Source organism: Oreochromis aureus, linkage group 18 (genome assembly GCF_013358895.1).
Source record: "Oreochromis aureus strain Israel breed Guangdong linkage group 18, ZZ_aureus, whole genome shotgun sequence".
Classification (NCBI taxonomy): domain Eukaryota; kingdom Metazoa; phylum Chordata; class Actinopteri; order Cichliformes; family Cichlidae; genus Oreochromis; species Oreochromis aureus.
Window position 1 is genome coordinate 17478373 of NC_052959.1, and position 25036 is coordinate 17503408.

Consider the following 25036-nt stretch of genomic DNA (forward strand, 5'->3'; position numbering starts at 1 on the left):
ATGGAGAATACACGGCATGTTGAACCTTGAAGCAGATAGGCTACAGAAGCAGAAGACCACACCAGGTTTATTATAATATGTTTGTCTTGTTTTAAACGGACAGAGAATTTGATGAGGCAATTTCTGAAAAGCCAAAACAAAATCCCTCCCATTGTCACCATCCCATCAGTATTTGATTCACATTCAGGGTTTTTGTTCTGATTTATTTTTGCAGGAATGTGTTCACTATTTGGCAACAGCACACTGTTGTACATCTCTTACAAGAAAAAGAACGTCCTGAAACCTGCTGAGTACTTCATTATCAACCTTGCTGTCAGTGACTTGGGCCTGACTCTGTCCCTCTACCCCATGGCGATAACTTCAAGTTTCTATCACAGGTACAAAACTTGGCGCCTACTCCTTCTCAATCATTGATCTTTGAGCTATGTCTTTGCTTTGAGCTGTCCTCTTTCTCACGCCCCCTTGCCCTCCCACACAGGTGGCTGTATGGGAAAACAGTGTGCTCCGTATACGCATTTTGTGGCATGTTGTTTGGCATCTGCAGTCTGACCACTCTCACCCTGCTAAGCATGGTGTGCTTTGTGAAAGTATGTTATCCGCTCTACGGTAAGTCTTCAAAGAGGCTGTTTTTGCTCAGATCCCCAAGTGGCTGATTGTTGATTTATCTGTGGAAAGAAATGAGCCCTCTGTAAAGCACTGCACATTAGCTTTTCTTTGTTAAGTGACAAGTCAAAGGGCTGCGCTCAATAAGTACTGCTTGTGATGATGGTTAACACTGTGCAACTGGGTTTTCTATTTGGTTCCCGTCCCAGAAAAGTGAATTTCTTTCAGTGCCTTAAAAAAAAGTAGGACAATTTAGTTGCTGGGACAAAAGTAATTTTAAAGTATGAGCCTACAAATGGACATATTCACATTAATTGCTTTAAACTTGTAATATCTAACCTTGCATATTTAAATAAGTGCTTATTTTATTTTCGGTCCCTGACGGACATAATATCTGTGTAGTATATAAGGCTGACGTAACATCACTCGTCATTTAATGAACTTAGATTGCTTTAGAGGGCTCATCTTTTGTCTTCTGCTGCAGCTTAATGAGTCGCCTAACCTCTTTATGTTCTACCTGAGCTCGTGTGGAAATTAGCAGTCTGTATAATTACCCAATGTACTTTTACTACTCCAGTGAAACTGGTACAGCCTACTTATCACCAAACTAAAATAAAAAAAGACCTGTAAAATGCTGTGGATATGCACAGAGCCTTCTTTGGGGACTGAGCTCTCTCTGAAAAATGTTTAACCATTTTCACTTCTTAAGAAACAAGTCATTGCCAATGAAGGAGAATAGCCATAATTAGCCTCCTGAAGGAGAACTGGCATTCCCGTGAGGTGCTCTTTCAGCGACTTTGTTTACTAAGATTTGAAGGCATGGATTTGAGTAGAGTCCCTTAGTTAACAAGGTTATTACATGGTTCAGTTTATGCAGGATTTCTTTGACTTAATAGTCTGCTCTTTGTTTGCCATGATTGCCCCATCTCTGTTCATAATGAAGGACGGAGACTGGCTTACAAGCCTGTGTAGAAATCGCAAAAATTTGAACTCTTTCAGGTTGCCTTATGTTATCTTTTAACAGTAGTCCCATCACTTTCTGCCAGTTGCAGAATGCAAAGGAATACAACATAATAAAAACACCATTGGGAAAAGCTAAACACTTGTGAATTCAGATGCAGTTCTTCAGCACTATGCTGTATATGAACTAGATTATGGAATATAAGCATATATGCAGTTGTGTGTCAGTGCAATAAATAATAACTCACATTCACCTTCATATCATAAAATATTAACACAGTCTGTTTTTACAGGAAACAGGTTTAACTCTGTTCACGGCCGTCTGCTTATTGCCTGCGCTTGGGTCTACGCCCTGCTGTTTGCATGCTCCCCACTGGCCCACTGGGGGGAGTATGGACCAGAGCCTTACGGCACTGCCTGTTGCATTGACTGGCGCCTGTCCAATCAACTCAGCACAGCACGATCTTACACTGTGGCACTGTTCATCTTCTGCTACATCCTTCCATGCTGTGCTATTTTAGCATCCTACACAGGAATCCTGCTCGCAGTGCATGCATCTCGCAGAACTATGGAGCAACATGCGTTGAGGCCGACTCACATGAGCAGCATCCAGATAGTTATTGTTAAGGTGGGTTAAGGTAAACTTCACTTAAACACTTCTGTGGACTCCTTCACCATGTTGTCCCCATAATATGCTACATGTGTGTTTATGTGTTTAAATATGTTATATTGAATTAATTATACAGTACTCGCCAATCACTAAGTAATAAGTAAAAAATTAAAGTTTTAGTCAGTTTATTCATACCTGCAGTTTTTTTCACCTGCACTTTCAGCTTTAAATTAAAGTGCAGGAAGACAAAAAAACTTGCATAGTGTGACCACCCAGTTATTGGTGGAAAGGCCGGGGTTTATGGGTAGTTTATAAAACCACTGCCTTAGAGAGAAGAGTCCTGTTTAGAGTTCCTTGCCTCGATTTGTTGTAGAAATTGACAGTGACCTCAATATATCCTCCTCATGATGCAGTTTCTCATTAAGAGAGAAGTTCTGGTTTCACTGTGATGGATACTGCTGCCTTTGTTGATTAACCATCATATTCTCTTCTCTGTAAGAACATCTGAGATTCATTAAAAAAAAAACTCATCATGAGGAGTGAGAATGCTTTTTAAATCTTTGTGGCGTCTGCATGTTCTCTTTTAAATACAAACTGTTCATGTGGGGGTATAGATCTCCTCACCCAGCTTTTTTCTTAAATTTTTTTTTCCCGTCAGTCTGGAGAGAATGGCAGGGGGTGTCAAAAGCACAAAATTAAATACAGGGAGGGCCAGCAGTTTCAAAGTGATTGCACAGGCTAACAAAACACATTGGAGAAAATCTCAAAATGTAAAAGTGTGTCTTCATTTTCTTCCAAGGACACCATTATTCAGATTTGTCTTTACAACAAATAGCTGTTTGTTTCCAGTGCTGTGAAATAGTATTTGCTCTCTTCATGATTTTGTAGGGGTTTTTTAAAATATTATATTTGTCATACTTAGTGTGCAGGCAGGAGAGGACCCAGAAGCAGACTCACGGAAATGGGATGTAACTCAAAAAACTGCTTTATTTACAGAAAGGGGAAATAAACAATACAAAACTAAACTGAGAAGAACTAGTTAGCTAAACACTCGGGAAACACACAGAGAATTACACACAACCATGAGGGAGGATGCGACACGGAACTGAGGGAGACGCGGACATACACAGAAGGATAACGAGGGGCGAGGGCGAACACGGGGAACACAGCTGACACTGATAATCATAACAAGACAGGGCAAGAGCAAATACAACATGATGTACACTGACAGGAGACTATCAAAGTAAAACAGGAAGTACACAGAGACGCAGACTGGAGGGGGAGAGAGAACACTGAGGAGCACGAGGGAGAGCGCAGACACGACGGGCTGGGGAAACATGGAATAAAACACAAGGAGGGGAAACAAGGCACAAGAACTCAGATACACAGAGGGAGACACAGGGGCTAAATACGCGAGGGGAAATCTAATAAACCATACTGTACAGAATAACATAGGAACCATAGGATACAAGAGAACTCAAAAATAACACAGAATTATCAAAAATGTACGAATACTCAAAACACTGGGCCAAGAGACCCAGGACCATGACACTTAGATGTTCTAGATCATCAACCAGGTTTTAATACAGAAAAAATACAAAATGCTGTTTTTTAAATGAATGGTTTCATTTATTAAAGGAAGAAAGCTATCCAAATGTACCTTGTCATGTGTATCTGTGCCACCCTTGTCAGCAATGAGCCTTTTGGCATCGCTGTGAAGCAATCTTCTTTGCAAAACTGTTTTAATTCAGGAGGGATTTCAAGCATGAACAGCCTGCTTAAGGTCATGCTAAAGGGTCCAAGTCTGACATTGACTAGGCCACTCCAAAACCTTCAGAGGTGGACTTGCTGTTTTGGATCAATGTCCTGCTGCACAAGCTAAGTTTGCTTAAGATGGCTGGACATTCTCCTTCATGATTTTCTGGTATAGAGTAGAATTCATGGTTCCATCTATTTCAACATGTCATCCAGGTCCAGGAAAACAGCCACAGACCGTCACACTACCACCACCAAATTTTATTGTTGTTATTATCTTCCTTTTCTGACATGTTGTGTTACTCTTATGCAGTAATGAGACTCAAACCTTCAAGAAAGCTTAGCTTTTGTCTCATCAACCCACAGTCCAGTTTTCCCTAAAGTCTTGGGGACCAACGAGATGTTTGTTGGCAAATATGAGACGAGTCTTTCTGTTCTTTTGGTCAGTAGTGGTTTTAAACTTGGAACTATCCCATTGATGCCATTTCTGCCCAGTCTCTTTCTAATTGTTAAATCATGAACTTTGTAACCCTTTCAGGATCTTTGAGCCTGCTTCACTTTGTCCCACATATTATATTTAAGTGATACAACCTGTATTTAAGTGATTTCTTCATTCAGTAGTCTGACATAAGGTGAGGTTTTTCACATAGTTGGGAAAGTTGACAAGTGTTACAGTCGTGTTTGTTTTTTTGTTTTTTTTATTGGGATTTGGTGAAAAGAAATGTTGAATTACACTTTCTGTTCTTGTTCTTTCTCCTGCTAGCTGAGTGTGGCTGTCTGCATTGGTTTCTTTGCGGCATGGAGTCCATATGCTGTGGTATCCATGTGGGCTGCCTTTGGACACGTCGAAAACATCCCTCCCATGGCATTTGCCATGCCAGCCATGTTTGCAAAGTCCTCTACCATCTACAACCCGATCATCTACCTGATGCTAAGACCAAACTTCCGCAGGATGGTATGCAGCGATCTGGGTGCACTATGCCAGGTCTCTATGAAGGGCTGCATCTGCAGCCAGTGCCAAGTAAAGTGCTGCTTAAAGCCAAAGATCAGGGTCAGACTTCGTGCAGTCCAAAGACAGACCATTCACTTTGCTTCATCCAACTCCCCTGCTCAACCACCAATAGTGACATTAAAGGGTCAGAGCTGTGAGAAGGGCAAGGATGTGTTTGAGTGCTTCAAACACAGCCCTCAAATATTTGGTGTCACTAAGCCAGCTGCCAGTGGAGAGTTATCACAGGATCGAGGCATTCCAGTTCCTCTAACGCATGTGCAGGACGCAAAAAGTGAGTGCCGAAAAGAGAAATCCCTTATAGCCACCTCATGGGGGAAAAGAACTTTAGAAACGGATAATTTCTGTATCAATTTGGAGATGGTTCAGAGGCATGCAAAGGTGGCCTGGCCCTGATATTTGTTTATATTTCTGAGCATATTCACAAACTGTATCAATATTTTCAGGCATTAATGATATATACCTGAAGTGTTTGAGCAACAACCATGTCATATATTTATTTATTTATTTATGCTTCTTTAACTTCTCTTCCTATTCATGAAAAATGTGCCAAGCTGCATGGCCCAGATGACTTTACTTGGGGGGTTTCCACCAACTGAAATAACTTCCCAGGGAAATGTATTAGTTTCAGATACTTTGAAGGTATTCGGTCAATAGCGATGCACTTTTTAGGTGTTGCTCTGGGTTTCAGTGCAGCTAAATATGTAAAATGCATTAAAATATTCCTCCACCTCAAACACTCCTCCAAGCACTGATGGAAAAAACACACCTACATTTCGATTCCACATTGGCTAGGTAATACAAGTGGAATGTCTCTGTAAATGTTTAAAATCCTCATTAATTCATTTCTATTTTCTAGGCTTTACATCTCTAGAATTTGGTGTTCATATTTGACTATTCCTCTGGCTAACAGTGCTCTCCAGTTAAAGGTGAAATTATGCACTCTAAGAGAAGTGCTATGCAAATAGCTGTCAGCCTTTTACTATTAAAATATTAGTCATTTGTTCCAGGTAGAAGAAAAACTTTAGTTTGACCTTTGGAAATTCAGTATGTATGACACGTCCAACATACTACTTTAGTATGTTTGGGAAGCATTTATTATGAATGTATTACATATCGTTATCCCATAGCAATATTGAGTTAAGCTATTTATAATCATGGCTTTGTGTATAAAAGGTATTCTGTGATTTGCAAGGTAATTGTTTTTCCTTTGATTATTTATCACAGCAGCACACCCCTGTGTATAGATAGAAACTGAGAGTCAGCACTTCCTTTACTGTAACATTACAAACAGTGTTTACACTGACCACTTGCAGGTACTATAATAGTGGATGGTGCTTTGTGAACTATCTATGTATGTGATCTAGAAAATGAAATATTTGTGCAGAATACTGTTTTTAAGTTATTGTACAGTCTATCTCAATAACACAAACTTCAAATCAGTCTGAGTAGAGAATACTCAATACTCAAAATATTTTATGCAACAATATTTTTTTTACTTGTATATACTCATGAGCCACTTCATTAGGTGTATATGTATTCAACTGCTTTGTCATGCAAATACCCAATAAGCCAGTTACATGGCAGCTATTCAATACATGGTCAAGATAACCTGCTGAAGTTTAAACTGAGCTTGAGAATAGGAGAGACAGGTGATTTAACTGTGTCATGGTAGAGATGGGTGCCATCTGTAGGGTTTACAGAGAATGGTCTGAAAAAGAGAAAAGATCCAGTGAGTCGCAGTCCTCTGGTGAAAAAAGGCCTTGTCAGAGGAGAATAGCCAGTCTGCTATGAGCTGACATTATGGCAACAGTGACTTAAATAACCTCTTGTTACAACCAAGGTATGCAGAAGAGAATCTCTGAACACTGAAGCAGATGGGCTTATCATACTGTGTGTCACTTCAGCTAAGAACAGGAAAAAGGCTACAATTCACTTACCTAAATTAAAAAATGGAAACCTGTGCATCCATCTATGAGCAGAGTGAACCCATCTCCTGATGGCTGCATCCAGCAGGATAATGCACCATGTTAAAAAGCCCAGATCATCTCAAGCTGGTTTCTTGAACATGACAGTGAATTCACTGTATTCAAATGACCTCCATAATCACCAGATCCCAATCCAGTAGAGCACCGTTGGGATGTGGTTGAATCTGTTCTGTAAAATTAATATGAATCTGAATCTGGACAGTTACCCAGGACCAAACAGACCATTTACATAAAGCTTCGTTTTTAGATTCATAGCTGATGTTCCTTTACATGAGGTCATCCAAAGAATCTACAACAACTTCATCTAAATAAAATATTGTTGTTGGGTTTTTTTTGCTCCCTCCCATATATGTTTCTTTTTTATGACCCGTGTACATAAGTACATAATCAGATAGTCTACGGACCCTGAGAGTACTATTTAAACATCTTCAAATCTGAAACTAAACCTGCATTTATATGTAATATAAGTATGTATATGTGCATTTGTAGCTCAGAGCGTTATCACTAAACCATCGACTTCAGGGACTGATGTCGTAAAAGTACACTAGCACAATGTCAGTAATTCATTAGAAAGTCCATCAAAACATGAGTTTGAATTTCTTTTAGCTTTTTATAGTCTGGATTGCTCAGTTCATTCAGAGATCACTCAGGTCCAATGCTTTGACTCACAATTTTTTATTGTTAAGAAAGTGACATGTGTTTCACATCTCACCATGTATCCGGGTAGTTTTAGCATAAGCTGACGGAAAAATAAACACACACTGCGGTACACAACATTTACTTGGAAGGAAAATGTGTTTTTCTGTGACATAAAGTGTTGTGCAAAAGTCTCAAGCCACCCCTCAATTCTTTACATTTTGCTAGAAACAAGAGAACAGTGTAGAGCGATTTACTGAAATGTGCAAACATGGAAATACAGTATAGGAGGCAAAAACAGAGTTTATACAATTCTAATGGTCTTAAAACCATGACTGAGATAGATTGCTGTAAACATCTGTAAAACATCTCACTTGGTACATATTGATTTGAGCCACAAATTTTAAATTTGGAGCCACTGATTTTCAACCCAGTTCTTGCATTTTTGTCATACCTCAGCCTTTTTGTCCCCATTCATCTGCTGTAAATGTATATTTTTTAGGCGTGCCACTTCAGTGTTTATCCTCCATTTATCCAGTTTGCTCATATTTTTTTAAGGACAGATGCCACATCATACCGAGATATTATAAGTTTTCAGCTAACTGCTCTTTGGAAATCCCCTCGTTGGTGCAAAAAACTATTTTATGCCTGTCTAACTGCTTTATCTTTGGTCTTTTTCACAGATCCAGATAAAATGTGAAAAACAAAAATTTGTTTTTGCTGCTAGTAAAAAACACACATGTGCCTAAAGATACAACTAAAAATAGTTTCTTTCCTAGGGTGTCTGTTATGTGTAGACACAACACTTGCTCGTCCCTTGTGTTAGGTGCATTTCTTATGCTTGAATTATTCATTCTGCAGCGTCAGGTGACTTAAAAAACAAGAAAAACATTCCTCTGAAAGTGGTCAGGTACAATGACTGGACTGAAAATGAGTGAAAAGTAGCCCGTGGCAAAAGAAACACAAAATAAGACTTTCCGAAAGCCCAGAGAACTTTAGCTCAGGACAAATTTTAAAAAATTACATGAACGTCTGGCTCTTTTGACGCACAATATGAAGAGTGGCTCAAGAATTTTGCACAGTACTGCACTGGAGAATGACACACTTAAAAATTAAAGCCTGTTGCTGTTTTTAAACATATGATATAGTGACCGCTCGGGACTAGTTATCAGTAACTAACTTCATCAACATATTTGTCAGAGGATAACAGCTGTAATGAATATGATGAAGAATCTGCTAAACTAAAACATTATTCAAAGTTTGAAAAAAAAGGAGGTTTTTAATTGATTAGTGCAAAATGTAAAAAACCAAGATTTTTTGAAGGTCACACTGTCGCGTTGAAACACACATACACAGTTTATTCTGGAAGTAAAACTACATTACGCTTTGGAAACGTGTGAATATAAGGACTTTTCATACATGCACGAAGTTCTTTTGTAATGCTGAAATGTAGTTTGTATGAAGATGAAGAAAGAGATTTGACATGCAAACCCTCAATACTGTCTCTAACTAGGCAGACACACTTCTCTCTGTCTTTGGCAAAGATGCTATAATTCTGACGGAGGGAAAATAACGTTTCAATCCACAATGCTTATTATGGTTGAATGAATCACTTCATTAATATTAAAAGAATTTAATCACCAACCCACACATACTTTTGCTTTACCGTCATTAGATTAATGGTAGCAGTTTGGCTTACTCGTGACAGCACGCGTTTTCAATTGCATTTCATTGTTCCTTATGACTGCTGATGTTTTCAGCTTGTCACAGGCTCATTGACCTTACCTGTTCTGTGATTGTAGTCATTATGTTTGTGTTGGACTGGAATAAATGTTTACCACACACCATTTGACAGTCCCTGTACATGAATTCATTATTCTGTTAATGTGCACAAACCGACTGGCTTCTTCATACCAACCAAAACCCAACAACCTCAAAACAGTTCATATTCAAATTTAAACCTTAGCCTGAAATGAATATTTAGAGCCTTGTCAACATATAGAGCAATGCAAAAATCCACAATATTGAAATTTCATGAACCCGACCAAGTTAATATCTTCTTGGCAGGTGAAGCTATAGCCATTTAAAAATGCAATTGGATCTTATCACCATCACAAAGGCATTCAGTTTCATCGAAACAGTGTTTAGTAACTTGTCAAAGACTATTTCCTAATGTAACGACTAGGGATGGGTATCGTTTAGGTTTTATCCGATACCGGTGCCAAACTGGTACTTTTGAAACGGTGCGGGTGCTTAAACGGTGCTCAAACCGGTGCTTAAAGAATGGAGAACACAAAATTGGTCCAAAAACCTCTCATGTTTAGCTGTTTTTTTGTAAAAAGATAACAATGTTAGCCTTTTCTGCAGCTATAGGGCATATATGGTATCACTCTTGGCTGGAAGCAGTGCTTAAACAATGGAAAAAACACAAACTTTGTCCAAAAACCTCTCATGTTTAACTGTTTTCCACTTTTTCTTTGGTCATTTTAGCCTTTTTGGCCAGGGTGAAGGGAGTATCTGCCATCAAACAAGACAGCTGCATGTAACTCCGACGGTGTTTGCTAGTTCACCTTACATGCATTAATGTAATAATGTGGTTAGCCTACTCAACGTTAATTACACACGAACAACATGAAGCTACTCACGCAGAGGAGAACGGCTGCTGCTGCCATCATCATCCGTCATCATTTCTGCTACACTGGCAGGGCTAGGGGCCAGGACTCTACTCTTCGGGTTTTTGGGGGATGTTGCTAACTCCGGGTCCGATAACAGGCACCACACCCGCAGTGGATGTGCACGGTGTGAGGTCTCGCAGCAAGCTATCAAACACGGCGCATTTCTCGGCTTTAAAAAAAAAAACGCTATGCGCCGCCAGGTGTTTCATCAGATTTGAGGTGTTACCTCCTTTGACAGTATCACAGTATCAGCTTAAAGCACTTGTTGCAGGCTGCTGGGTTTGCATCTTTTGCTGTGAAGTACAGCCAGACTTTTGACCGCTTCACCTTGGGCATTTTTAATCTGTAGCTCTGCTTTAAAAGAACGTACGTACCTGGCCCCGCCTACTATCCTCGGAAACGTAAAATGATTGGCTAGAATTGGCTCAGGAAAAAAAAGCACCGAAATAAAGCACCGAAATGTGCGCTGCTTTTCGGTCTGGTTACTACCGTTTATGTCAGAACACACCGGTACCCATCCCTAGTAACGACTGACATTAAGCTCTATGTTTATCATTTTTGAAAAGCAGAAAAATGTATTTCAGATGAGGTGATAAGTTTTCAGTGTGTCCACCTCTACTAAAGTGATCCTTCAGGCTCAGAGCCATTAGCAGAGTTTATAATTGTGGCCACCGTAGATGATAAATCATTCAGAGAGAATGAGACACGTCAGTTGCTGTAAGTTTTATCCCAGTGAGGAAGACGAATTGCAGATGTCCAGTATTTTCTGGATGACATCTACCTTTATGTTTCCGTCTAGAGCTCGGCAAAGCTTCCCAACTGTACACCCAATACAGCCCTCCTTCATTTTCCAGCGTTCCAGCATCTGGTGCACCATTTCTGGCAGACCATCACGATAGCAGTCATGCTCTATGGTCTCTATATCCACATTGGTCAGACCCAAACGTCGCGCACAGCGCTTCCACTTGGTCCCGATGTTTTCTCTCAGCACGTCCAGGTGCTCCTCCGTCACAGCATGGTCCTCTAACGGAAACACAAGATAGATATATTACAGAGGTGCCAGCAGCAACAGGATATGCTGCATCCAGGAAAAGAAAGAAAAGTTTCATGAGGAAGGAAATGCAATATGTTTGTTAGAACTCAAGGACACACAAAATGCATTTTGGTGAATACAGTACTGTGCAAAAGTCTTGAGCCACCACTCTTTTATTTGTATTTTGCTTCCAAGGAGCCAGACTTTCCTGTAATTTTTAAAAAGTGGTCTTGATCAATAGTTTTCCAGGCTTTCTGGCAGTCTTTCAAAGTTTTTCTTTGGATACTGGCTGCTTTTTCAGATTTTCAGTGCATTCCTTGTACCTGACCGTTTTCAGAGGAATCTTTTTTCTTTAAATGCATAACTCAAGGAATGAACCAGTGTTGTGTCTCCACATAGCTTATTTCAAATTTTATCTCTAGGCTCTTTGTTACTAGCAGTCTGTTCCAAAAACTTATTTTTTCAAATTTTTTCTAGTTGAATTGATGAAAAATGCCAACAAACAGTATTTTTGCACAAAAAGATGTTTCCTAAAGACCTATTCTCTAAAACTTTGGCATATCTTGGCGTTATGTTCAGTGTAATTTGAGGACACCGGGCAAGTGGAGGCCAAAATATGAAGTGGTACACCTTAAAAAGTGTCTGAACAGTATCTTAAGAAATAGACCTGAAGTAGAGGCCTGACACAGGACCTGGGAGATATATTAGAGCCATTCTCAATGAAGGGAAACCAGAAGATGAGGCCGAGGTATTCCAAATTACACAAGAACTGACTGAAAACCAATGGCAACACTCTAATGGAGTGATGAATTAAAATGTGAAAGTTTTAGAACAAGTACCATCAGATTTTGATCTGCCATTCAACACCATCTGGAAAGCAACAGCTTAATTTGCAACAGCCTGATTTTTCAGCATGACAATGACCCCAAACACTGCATTACTGCAGCATAGGCCTACCTGGATAGAAAAACACTGTCATGGACTAAGGCAGTGTAGGATCATCTTGAGAACAGAAGAAAAGGCAGTAAACATCCAAAGAAGAGCTTTGAATGTCCTTCGAGAACCCTGGAGAACTACTCCTGAAGACTACTGAAAGAAAGTTTCCCTAAAAGAGCTCAGTCAGAAGAATAAAGATGGTAATACCAAATACTGACCTTGTACTGTACCTTATATACTGTATTTCCTTTGATGTTTGCACGTTTCAATACATTTCTGCACCTATTTACCATTTTTCTCTAGCAAACCATAAAGAAATGAAGACTGGTTGAAGACTTTTGCACAACACTGTAATACTATATGCAAAAATATTTCTTTGCCCACAGAAAAACTTAGAAGGGCAAATTAAAGCTTATGGGTTTCTAATGGTCATATGTGACCGAAAACTACATATCTCTGGGGTTTGGGAAGATGATCCAATAAAAATCAAAATCACAACAACAATGTGTTCAACTACAGCTCTAGTAAATTAAAAGTGCATTTGTGATCTTCAGTCCATGAAAAGTTCATAAACAGACAGAAATGTTATGGTTTACCATATTTCTGAATGCCTTCTTTGATGGGAGAGTTAGTTGAGCTGTTAGCAGATACAGATGACAAGCTAAGAGAGGGGTCATAACCTCTGATGCTCATTGTGTTGTTGCTTCCAATCTGAATCCCGCTGGCGTTCTGAATGTAAAGGGATCCTGGTCAGAAAACAAAAACAAACACACATAAACAAAACTGATCCAAAAACAAGGAGATAACACAAAAAGCTGCGAACACCCCTCAGGGATTAGATTTAGAATTTCTTCAAACACTTATGTTTTAATAGTACCCTGATCGTGCATCTGGCAACTCTTTGAAGTGGTCAAAAGATGTCCAGAGGTGAGGTCAGGGGCAGACGTATCAGACACTGGGTAAGTTGGCCAGGACTGCTGCCGGTCCAAGTGGGAGTGGGGATGTTGCTGGTTAAACGCTGACAGAGAGGGTGTGCTCGAAGACATAGGTAAGTGGAATGGAGTAGATGTGGAAGAGGTCTCAAAGGCACCTGCAGGGAGACGATACCAAGGCTCTTCCTGGTTTGTGGGCTGCAACGGCTCAGCTTTTGTCCAGGAAAGTACAGAAGATTTTTCTTGCTCTGGTTGCCGTGCAGAGTAATCCGAAATGCTGACGTTGCTTTGCAGGAAAGGATTTGCGGTATGGAAGGAGTTGCCAGCATCGGAGTGGTTCTCACAGTTATAACTGCCGTGTTTGTGGTACTGAAGCTCCCGATCGAGCTTCTCCTGCAACTCTGAAGGGCTGTTACTTGCCTTAGCATCTGTCTGAAGATGCCCTGCACATTGTTCATATTGGTTGCCGTGCAGATCCTCGATACTGGCTTCAACTGGCACGGACACGCTTCTGTCTGAACTTATCAACGGAGCGGGGCAATCTACAAGTTGAGGAGAGACAGTAAAACAATAAAGCTGCTCAAATGTTTTCAGGATTTCTAAACAGCATTAAATGGAGCACAGAATGCAAAGGAGGGCATCAGAAAATATACAGTGTGGTTTATTCTGACGACCGGGTTTACGGAGCACACTCACCTCCTGAAAAACTTTCAGGGGTCACTGATAAAGACTTCATCTTTTCAACAAGATCCTCTGGGCCTTCGTATGAATTCTGCAAGAATAAATAAAAGAATTAAAAAAACTTACATTTTAATAACACTGTCATTAGGAAAATATGTTATACTGTATTTATAATATTTGTTTTTATTAAAATACTGCTTAATGTCTGTGATTATTTTAAAAAAATGATCACATATAGAAAACATTAATTCAACCTTCAGGTGAAGTAAATCTTTCTCTACAAGTGGTTCAAGGTTTTCCATGTAGAAAGGACGGAAGATGTTGTAGGCCTCTGCGAGACATTAAATAGGAGGAAAGAAAAGCGATTCAATAAAACTTAAACAAAAGTGTTAAATTCACTTTATACACTCACTGGCCATTTTATTAGTTACATCTATTCAACTGCTCGTGAACACCAACAAGCAACTCGATGCATTTAGATGTGTAGACATGGTCAAAATGACCTGCTGAAGTTCAGACTCAGGATGATTTAAGTGACTTTAAATCTAGTGTGTTTGGTGGTGCCAAAGCGGCTGGTCTGTTTATTTCAGAAACTGCTGATCTACGGGAATTTTCATACCCGCCCAACTCAAAGATTTACATAAGAACATGATCTAAAAAAGAGAAAATATTGTTATTGTATTGTATACTATTGATACTAGACCTCAGAGGACAATGGGCAGACTGCTTTGAGCTGACAGGAAGGCAACAATTACTCAACAGCAAGAGTAATTCACATAACCACTCATTACAGAAGAGCATCTCATCTGAATGCGCAACAAGTCGAGTCTTGTGGCAGATGTGTTAGAGCAGCATAAGACCACAGACACAGTTCACTGCACTCAAACTGCCAGATCTCAGTCAGACAGAGCATTTGTTGGATGTGGTGGAACAGGAGATTTGCATCTTGGATGTGCTGCTGACAGATCTGCAGCAACTGTGTGATCCTATCGTGTTGATATGGACCAAAATTTCTGGGAAATGTACCTAATGAAATGGCTGATGAGTGTACGTGGTTCCATCAATGAGTGCTATTTTGCTTAAAATACACAAAAAGGAAACCTTTAAAAGTCGGTCGTTCCTGAGGATTGCGATCCCAGCATCTTTTCATGAGCTGAATTATTTCAGAAGGCGTGTCCCCTGGAATAAGATCCTCTGCCGGTCGGTCACCGTTACGAACACACTGGCTGATTTGGTCTTCACTCCTGGCATCTGGGCATAAAAAGATGCTTTCTTTAAATGGCTGCAATGACATGCTGTAAGTGGATATGCTGCATCTGGTAATCTTTGGCAAACTTTGGCATGTCATGACATCACAGCTCACTTGCATATGGCTCTTCCCCTGTGAGAATGACCCACACCACGATGGCAAAACTGTACACGTCAGACTTCTCAGTGGAGGGATTATGAATACTCTCCAGGTGCTCCGGGGCCATGTAGCTCAGTGTGCCAGCTCCTCTCACACCAGTCGATTGCCTCATACGGCTCTTCCTTCGAGATTCCTCCTTGGTGAGTTTACTCCACGTTTGGCAGGTGGCCAGACCAAGATCTGCAATCTACAAGAAATCCTTCACCATGACTGTGAATGCCAGCAGACAGAATCCTACATGTGTCATGACCCAGAGAGTGTAATGTACCTTGATGTGAAAATCCTTGTCCACTAAGATGTTTTCCGGCTTGATGTCCTTGTGTATGACATTCTTTTCTGTGAGGTACATCATGCCCTCCAAAATCTCTAAGATGATTCTTCCCTTGATAGATATCGGCACACTGACCTGAAGAACAGAGAGATTATAGTGTAATAATGCTTCAGTTCATGATAAACTGACAAAAGTGGAACTCTTTAAGGCTACACGCTATAGATGAAAACCACAAAAGCTGTGTTTATTACAGGTATTTATTGATTTAAGCCTACTAACAGTCTCCAGCATGTCCAGTAGGTTGCCTCTGGGGATGAGTTCCATGACAAGAGAGCAATCTCGATCCTCCATAATCACACCCAGCAACTTGACCACTCGCTCGTGGTTCAGGCTCGCCATGATCTTTCCCTCCTCCAGTAGTGATTTTTTACTCTCCCTGGAAAGTTTGTTAAATGTAATAAGAGAAAGCTTTTGCATAGGAAAAGGGACAATGTGAGCATATTCTTACCGACTTCAATAACCCAATTCTGATATTTATGCATGTGTGGGCGTGCAGTAACAGATAAGTAAGAAATATAGTCTTTAATTCTGTCTTTCTGTTACCATTTATAATCATACAGACAAGCCAGAGCAGTGATTCTGTTTCTAGTGCTACAAAAAACAATATATCATTTTATACTGATAAGGATTAAGATAAAGACAACATTTTTAAAAAATGTGTAAAAAAAAATAAATGGGTATTTGGTGGAGCTGATTGAAAGTACTGAGGCAAGACTTTGGATTGGCATGTGCCTCACAGCGCATCTGAGATACAAACAATAAGCTGACAGGTCAAACAAAGTAAAAGTATCAGCAACATTTTTTTTATAATCACTGTTAATATTTTGTATTTATAAATACATAAATACAATTATAAATACATTTTGTATTTATTTATATTCAGACTGTTAAGGGGACAACGCACTACATTTGAAATGTTGTTTCAAAAAATAAAAAGTGAACAGATATTCTTCACAACTTTTAAACAACTAAATAGTCAATAATTAATAGAATAATTAATTCATATATGCGGATATAAAAAACGGATGCTGGACTTCATCGGCATTGAGCTGAATCAACCTGTCTCTATTTCCTTGTGCAAAAAGGAAGTGGTTGGACTTAATACCAAGGTAGTGTCCCTTTTCACAGCACACTACCTTGGTATAGACAACCGTAATAACGAGTACATTCATTTACATACGTGTGTATTCATTTGTGTTATTATACTTTCTGCACGCTCTAAAAGTGTCTCGCTTGGTTGCGTGGAAAACTTCGCGGGACACATGATTCAAGTTATCATTCGACGAAGGGGAATACCCTTGGGTAGCACATGCAGTAACACATTACAACAACTACAACAACAACTTACTCGTTGCGTAGACGTCCAGTGTACATAGTCTTTAACACCACCTGTCCCAGCGTCACATGATAACATAAGTAAACTTCTCCAAAACCTCCGTAATCCAGGGGTTCTTTTATAATGAGATCCGTCGACCTCATGTGAAGTGAGTACTCAGGCGCGGTGGCCATCCCTGGGAAGAATTCACAGTGTCACATCGGAAAAACCAAAAAACCTACAGCTCAAACAAAGCCGTAACAAAGCGCACAGGACACAGGTTAATGACTGAATCGGCTAATCAACCATCCGTAACAATCACAACACTGTCACAGAGGTCAGCTAACAGCACAGGCTATCCCAAAGTGTCGGCATCTTTAACTGACTTCACTTCCATAACTAAATTAATTACTCGGGAAACAAAAGTGTAGGGGGAACACCCCCATTCACTTCCAGTATCAAACAAAACAGTTACCGAAAATGTGCTGGAAAAGTCCAAGTAAAGCAGTTTATTTCTATTTCCGGGATTTCCTCGACGACCTACTTCAAAAGTGAAACGCGCAAGATAAAAAGAAAAAAAAAACTACAAACAGGCTTATAAATCGATGACAGAAACAATCCAGGGCTGCTAGTAGATTCAGGTATGTACTGTCGGAGATGCCTTTAACACAAAGCAGAAATACGGGATAAAAAAATTATAAATCTTTGTGCGTTTACTTGTCTTATCTATTGTGTTCACATTGTTTTTTTGTTTTGTTTTTTGAGCAACATTCTGCAATTTCTGCCAATGGCTGTAAATCATTGAGTGTGACGTTGGCGCCACCTAGTGGTGAAACTGTTAGCAGGGGAGGCCTGTTCATATTTCATGATGGTGACACAGTTGAATCGTTCTAGCTGGATCTAAACGGCAGCTGTCATAAGAGGGAAAAAAACGTTCTCATCGAATTAAAAAATTAAGATGTAAGCTAAGCTAAGTTAAGATGAGGACTTTGACGTTTTCTTTTGTTTGTTTGCTTCTGTTTTTTAAAGTAATAACAAAAAAACCCAAAAAACAAGTTAATATGATGGAGTAATTAAAATGACGCACTGACTGAAAAAAAAACCAAGTTCATTGATAAATTGAACATTTATGCGAAACTAGAGCGGGAAACCACCTGAATTGTAGCCACTGACAATGTGGGCGATGTACTACAAGTAGGCCTACATTTTGGGCAGCCTATCTGTGAACGCCCACACTATAAATTCCTCCTTTTGCACACCAAAGCCACATCAAAGCAGTATCATATTTACCTGGCTCATATTGTCTCCATTTTATTGGCTTGCAAGTTTTTTTCTTCTACTTTTTTTCTGTTAATTACATTTATTGGTGGTAACCTTCAGGTTATATAGCAGTTGATGAGAAATGGAGTGCTCTTACCAACAATTAAAAGACAAAAAACAAACTGGTGAGTGAAATTACTGAATTCAAGCTTAAATTCCACCTACTTATGACTGCTTGGAGATTCACATAGATGACCTTGTTTAGTGGCACAGTATCGGGGCAGCGTCCTCATTCAGTTTTGGCAGTTTACAAATGGGTCTAAGTCCATTAGTGTGTTGACTATCTGTATAAACTCAAGTTACTTTATGGCAAAACTACAAGAAGTGATACAAATATCTAATGTTGTCTCTTGCCCAGTTTTCTTGTGAATCCAAGTAACATTTTAGATTGATTGATTACTATTAGAGTACATTCACCAGTGTGCAGAGCTCTTAAAAGCAATAAAACTAGGGGAAAAGTATACATACCCTCATGCATAAACCGGATGGGTGGCCTGATAACCAGCTTGCATTACTCTGTGTAGTAAGTGCATCACATCTCTGTCGCAGATGCTTTCCTCCCATTCAAGCTGTAGAGTAGAGGCTGGCGGTCACAAGCTGCCCCACATAGCAAAACAACGCATTACCAGGAAGTTAAGTGAACTGGTGTCTGCGGTGTAAATGTGCTGTCAATGTTGGGCAGTGGGTAGCAGCACTTCCTGTTGATGTCTTTATCACAGTAATTATCAGTAGAGATCTGACATATGCCATCATTTCTCTGTAATAGCAGCACTGTAGAGTCCCGTACTTGTTGTTGGTTTCTCAGTGCCTCCTTTAGCAGTCACACTCTATTTCTGTTCAGACTGGTTAACTGCCAGAATGCATCTAGTTGATTATGTCTGCAGCATAGATTAAAGTTGTTTTTTTTTTCTAACAAAACGTGCCTTCATATGTTGTTTGGAAAATCATTTGGATAAGCCTCTGGAAAGAGCCTTTCCAGAGGTGTCACAATAAAAGTTGTGTTGTTGGTGGAGAGGGCATCCACACTGGCTGGTCTGTAGGAGGGGAAACAGTACATAAATAAATCAGTAAATATTTTATAACTCACTTTGTTGCAAACAGTGGTTTTTGCTGTGTTTTCAATCTATTTTAGTTATTTCAACCTGTTAGATAAAAGGAATAAAGTCAAGGTTCTCTTGGTTGAGGGTGATAAGACACATTCAGCTTGCAGATCTGTTTCCTGTTTTCTCCTGCTTGAAAAGCCTTTCCACAGGTGCCATCATTTTGCTGGTGGTGGTGATGGCATCCAGACTGGGTCGTCTGTATGGAACAGAACAAACAAACCTGTGAATACTTTGTGATTTGCTTTTTTAGAAACAGCTATCTTCAGTGTTATTGCACTGTGTTATTATTATGACATCAAAGGAAATAAAGTCAGGTATTTTGTGAGGTTTTGGTTGAAGGTGAGAAGATCCATTCTGTACTTGACTCATAGCCTTGTTTCCTGTTTGTCCTGGCTGCAAAGCATCAAAAAGGCTGTGTTGTTATTGTTGTGTATACATTGTGACTGCCTTTATTATTAACAAGAGAGACAAAACCAAATTACTTTTTAATGTCATTTTTTTTCATGCAACATGATCGATATTGATTAAATTACTGAGCCTTTCGTTGATTTCTTTAATTATATTTTTTTATGTGGGGCTGTTTAACTCCTCCACACACATCTACTACAGGTCTGCAACGCCCTTTGCGTTAGGAAACTACAGCTCCCAGCATCCACCTCGGGAACCTCGGGCAGCAGTGCTCGGCTCGCTCGCACGCAGACCTACTGCGTTTGCTCCCCTTCAGCGGGTTTGGGAAAGCATCGAGACGCCGGATACGCGTTTTCCAGCACCGAGGCTGCGGCGTGGGGCATTTCTTTCAACTCTTCTCCAGTGAGGCGGGTCTTTCAGCATGGGTAATGGCATCAATAAGGTACGATTATCCTCTCTTCCGTGCTCCTCAGGTTGGAGTTGTTGTGTGAGTGGTCCTTAGTGTTTTAAGGAAATGTGTTTATCATTTTAGGATATTTCATAGAATAAAAAGTTTGGTTGCTCGTTAACTTTGCAGTATTAGGAAATGTAGTATCGCTGTTAGAATACTTAATCATTGCCTAGTTCAGTGATCAAACTTGAATTATTTTGGCATAGTTATTATTTTTTTTTTTAGTTATTATCATTTAGTGGCTGAATATGTATCTATTCAGATCGTCAAAGGACACCGTTTGTAATTATACCTTCATATTGCCAGGGTTTCATTTATCTTTATAGCTGATTGGTCTTTAATCAGTTTGCACCACCTCAGTATCAATGATTACTTTTGATATAGCAATCAGTATTCTTTTTCCCTGTAGGTCCTTCCTGATTTATACCTGGGAAATTTCAAAGGTGTGTCTCATTTTCTCTTTATTATTATTATTATTGTTGTTATTGTTATTGTTATTATTATTATTATTGATTGACTTCTTATATGTGTGCAGATATAATAACGCTGTTCGACTGTGCTGTTATGTGTTTCTGTCAGATGCAAGGGACAGAGAACAGTTAGCCAGAAACAACATTACACACATCCTGTCCATTCATGACAGTGCAGCTCCTATCCTCCAGGTGAGAAGCTCTCTTTGTCTTATAATGTCTCAGCACCCAGGTGAATCATAGAGGTACACATATTGAATTTCTAATAAATTTTTAAGTAGAGTCATCAAGCAAACAAGCTGAGCAGATTGATTGGCTGAGAGCAGTCAGACACCCTCCACAGTCGACCCGGTCTGTCAGGTTGTTCAGGAAGCACTGTGTATCAGTAGCTCTTTTCCTTGAGCAAACAGCTCTCATTTCCGTGCGAGTAAAACATACACAGGGGACTTTCTTTTACTCATGTGATTCTTTAGAGTATCATGTAAAATGCCAGTCAACAGCAGTTGGTTTATCAGTGTGCTGAGTTGTGTGCCTGCGTGGGTTTCAGAGTAGGCGGTTGTTCTTGTCTCAACCAGCTCGGAATATGCAGTCTCTCTTCATTATTATTTTTTTCTGGATTATTAATTTTGACGCTTTAACATGTAGAGACACCCCCCACCCTGCCAATGGTACCTCCTGAACAGCAGGGATAGAGAGCACAAACCATTTACAAAGAGAGAAATGCAACAGAGAGCCTGCGGTCGGTCTTGTCCTGGTTTCTAAACTTCCAAGATAGGGATAAGTTGGAACAAACCTGATAGGCTGAGGTTGCCGCAGGACACCAAAGAGGTCCCCCGTCCATGACCTGACAGCTCAGAGCTAATTTAATGGGACAACAGAACAATTAGGCTGGCGTTTTTAGTATAGTGGCTAATCAGCTTTAGTTACACAGCATGCCCTCACCATAAGCAACACACATCGTGAATCACTGAGTGTGTTGGTGTGATGGTGACATTTATTATATTCTTCATTCTGTTAGCTGATCTGTGTTAAATATTTAGGAGAACGTGACATTTGACTAGTATACTCTGTCCACCAGGAGATGACCTATCTCTGCATTTCAGCAGCTGACCTTCCCACACAAAACCTGTAAGTACCAAATTGTGCAGCACAGCAGCGCGGCACAGAACAATGAAAAGCTGAGGCAGAGTGAGAGAGTACTACATCCATTTGAGGCTTCTTTGTGTGGGTGTCTGAGGTTCATTTTCTCCAAGATAAAGTGTAAATGATATGCTTTCCCAAGCTAAACATTTATTTTCTGACAAGAGCACAGTAACACAAATGGACTGAGCTCTTGGCACTTATTTTGGTAGGTATGTGTGACGTTCAAATACACGCAGTTATTTTTATGTGAAACTAGAGAAGACGGCCAAGGGTGGTGCATGTGTTACAATTGTCTTTAATTAAATTCACATTAAAAGCAATGACGAATGTCTTGCAGCTCAGTCCTTGAATTATAGCACGATTGTTGGCAAGTGCTATGCGGGCTAGCTGGCATAGATATACACAAACACACCTAGACATGTTCAGTGCTGTGAAAAAGTGTTTGCCTGCTTCCTGATTTCTTATTTTTATAAATGATAGTTTCATTTATTAAGGGAAAAAGTTATCCAAACTGACCTCGCCCTATTGAAAAAATAATTGCCCCTAAAACTAATCACTGGTGTTGCCACCCTTTAGCATCACTGTGGAGAAATGTTGCAGAATTCTTTTAATTCAGCCATATTGGCGGGTTTTCCAGCATGAAAGGCCTGTTTAAGGTCATACCAAAGCATCTCAGTCTGATTTGACTAGGCCACTCCAAACCCTTCATTTTGACCCATTCAGAGGTGGACTTGCTGGTGTGTGCATAACCCAAAAATGCTTAAACTTCTAGAACTGACAGCCAGAGATTCTCCTTCATGACTTTTTGTCAGAGAGCAGAATTCATGGTTCTGTCAATTATGACTAGTTGTTCAGGTCCTGAAGCACCAAAGCAGCCCCAGACCATCACACTACCACCACCATGTTTGACGGTTGCTATGATATTCTTTTTATGAGATGCTTTTGTTAATTTTACACCAGATGTAACAAATTTAACATGTCTGGCAGTAATCCAGGCTAGATGTGGCCAGTGAAATTCAAAAAATCTGAAACACACAAGTATGACAAAAACACACAAAAGAACTCAGGAAGGGAGGAAATCTTTTCACAGAGCTGTACATGTGATATGCTACAAATATGCACACATGCGCACCTGCCATCTTTAACACCCCCATATGTCTCATACCTCTAAGGTTTTGAGAACATGACATTCGCTGTTCGAGACCTGTTGCATGAAATATGACACCAGCTACTTGAGGTGAACACACCCCGATCCTCATGGGGAGAGAATGAGCAATAGTTTCACATGCCAGTTACAAAAACATTCCCTCGCCTTGCACAAAAACATGGCAAAGATAAAATAACAGCATATAGTCTGCGATTTTGTGTTGGCATAGCAGTTTTTAGGTAGTCAGGAGCCATTTTTACATTCCTTTTTTTGTACCCCACAGATCTCAGTACTTCAAACAAAGTATTGTTTTCATGCACGAGTCCCGCCTAAAAGGAGAAGGCTGCCTAGTTCACTGGTGAGACCAAGATTACTTGTATCTTTACCTGCAAGCTAGAATTTAGATTCACTCAAGCTTGAGAGGTGAAATTTGAATAACGGACCTACATAGATTCACTCCGTCTGTCTCATACAGTTGCAGACATGGTGAAGTTTAAATGTAGTTCATCTAAAGCTGGAAAAAAAAAAACCCATATCACAACAAACAAGTGCACAAATGAACTCATGTGTGACTGCTTTGCAGAAAAGATTAAGTGATAAAAACCTATTCTTGAACTTCCTAAAACAGAGTACAGTAACAAGTCTGACTGCATTGTGTTCGTGTACTAGGGTAGCTGACCAAGTGTTCACAGGGTAAAGTTATATTTAGCTAGACAGAGGGTCTTCTCAGAAATACAAGTGGCTATTTTTAAGAGCTGCTTTTACAATGTCTTCTCTAATTATGAATTCTTAGCCCCTTGTTCATTGCAAAGGCCAAAACTTATTCATTTATTTTATGTATCTCACCTTTACCTTTGCTTGCAGTATAATTGTGCAATAAATTGTGTGCACAGAATACAGAATTATAAAAATTCCTGGTAACAGATCTTTTTTTCCAGTTGCTGGACTGGACTTCCCGAACTTATCTTCCTTTTTAAACAAGATGCGCCGTGTTAAATGCAGTGACTACTGTCAGAATTGGACTTTCATTCCACCTTATTACCACCACTACTTCTTTGCATGATAGTTTTATTTGCTTGTGTTATTAATAAACAACTGCACACTGAATATTCATCTACATTTTTCTAAATGAGGACAAATCGCTCAAACCAGGACATTGCGCTTGCTTGTACAAATGTAACACGAGCCAGTTTAGACAGAAAGTCATTTGCTGTCTACAGTAAATGTGTCATGGGTGAATACTGACAATGATGTATTCATAATTGCTAAATCTTGTAGTGTTTGTTTTCCATCCCGCTCTTCATACAGTTTGGCTGGTGTGTCCCGTAGTGTCACGCTGGTTGTAGCTTACATAATGACGGTGACAGGATTGGGCTGGCAGGAAGCCCTGGCTGCGGTGAAGGTGGTCCGGCCGTGCGCTGGCCCAAACCTGGGCTTCCAGCGGCAGCTCCAGGAATTTGAAAAAACTCAAGCCGAACAGGTCGGTGGTAACAAAGCGAGCATATTGAAAATGAAGCATGAAAAGACAGGAAGTATACCCTTGCAATTCAAACTGACATCATTGTTGTTTTATATGTAGTAAAATTGCCTACGTTGCTTTTAACAGACTTAACCTTTTCTTCCTATAGTTCAGAGAGTGGCTACGGACGGAGTACAAGGAGAATCCTTTTAATGATGAAGCTGATATACGTGACTTGCTTGATCAGGCATCTAAAGTCAAGGCTGAAGCAATAGAAGAACTTGCAAACACCCCACCTGGAGGTATCTGATAAGCTGTTTTGATGAGGTCTTTGGAGGATTATGGAAAGACAAGTTACAGACCCATCTGGAAGTCTGTGTTTGTATCGCAGATGGAAGGATTCTTTAAATATCATGGACATAAAATACCGCAAAAGACTATTCATTATTGTGTACAGTCCACAGTCATTTTTAGTGTTGATTACTTGATGTTCCTGGTACTGTTTTCTTAACTTATAAATGTTCTGAACTGTGTGCTGTTATGATTTCATATTGTCAAATAAAAGTAATGAATTTAAGTGTTTTGTGAGGTTTTTGGTCAGTGGGCTGTCATGCTGAAGGTGATAAGACACACTCTGTACTCAGTTTACAGCTCTGTTTCCTG

At 39.8% G+C, this 25036-nt stretch overlaps 3 protein-coding genes across 4 annotated transcripts; 2 read left to right on the forward strand and 1 right to left on the reverse strand.

Moving 5' to 3' along the window:
- The first annotated feature begins 216 nt into the window (after positions 1-216).
- Positions 217-5563, forward strand: opn7a (opsin 7, group member a). Its single transcript, XM_031737734.2, has 4 exons — positions 217-377; positions 479-606; positions 1857-2191; positions 4692-5563. Exons 1-4 carry the CDS (start codon positions 217-219, stop codon positions 5331-5333), a joined length of 1266 nt encoding a protein of 421 aa, XP_031593594.2. The 3' UTR covers positions 5334-5563.
- A 5073-nt stretch (positions 5564-10636) lies between these two features.
- Positions 10637-17466, reverse strand: ripk1l (receptor (TNFRSF)-interacting serine-threonine kinase 1, like). 2 transcript variants are annotated; one of them, XM_031737783.2, is made up of 11 exons: positions 17348-17466; positions 16906-17068; positions 15777-15933; positions 15495-15632; positions 15182-15413; positions 14920-15069; positions 14073-14149; positions 13834-13909; positions 13083-13679; positions 12886-12951; positions 10637-11259 (listed from the first exon to the last, which is right to left on the reverse strand). In XM_031737783.2, the coding sequence occupies exons 2-11, from the start codon at positions 17064-17066 to the stop codon at positions 10961-10963; spliced, it is 1953 nt and encodes a 650-aa protein (XP_031593643.1). In that variant the 5' UTR covers positions 17067-17068; positions 17348-17466; the 3' UTR covers positions 10637-10960. The 2 variants fall into 2 exon arrangements, with proteins under 2 accessions (XP_031593643.1, XP_031593641.1); XM_031737781.2 differs by having other exon boundaries at positions 12802-12951.
- Positions 17467-19944: 2478 nt separating this feature from the next.
- Positions 19945-24950, forward strand: dusp22b (dual specificity phosphatase 22b). Its single transcript, XM_031737847.2, has 7 exons — positions 19945-20145; positions 20564-20597; positions 20734-20816; positions 21703-21752; positions 23198-23272; positions 24223-24394; positions 24543-24950. The coding sequence occupies exons 1-7, from the start codon at positions 20125-20127 to the stop codon at positions 24681-24683; spliced, it is 576 nt and encodes a 191-aa protein (XP_031593707.1). The 5' UTR covers positions 19945-20124; the 3' UTR covers positions 24684-24950.
- Positions 24951-25036: the final 86 nt, after the last annotated feature.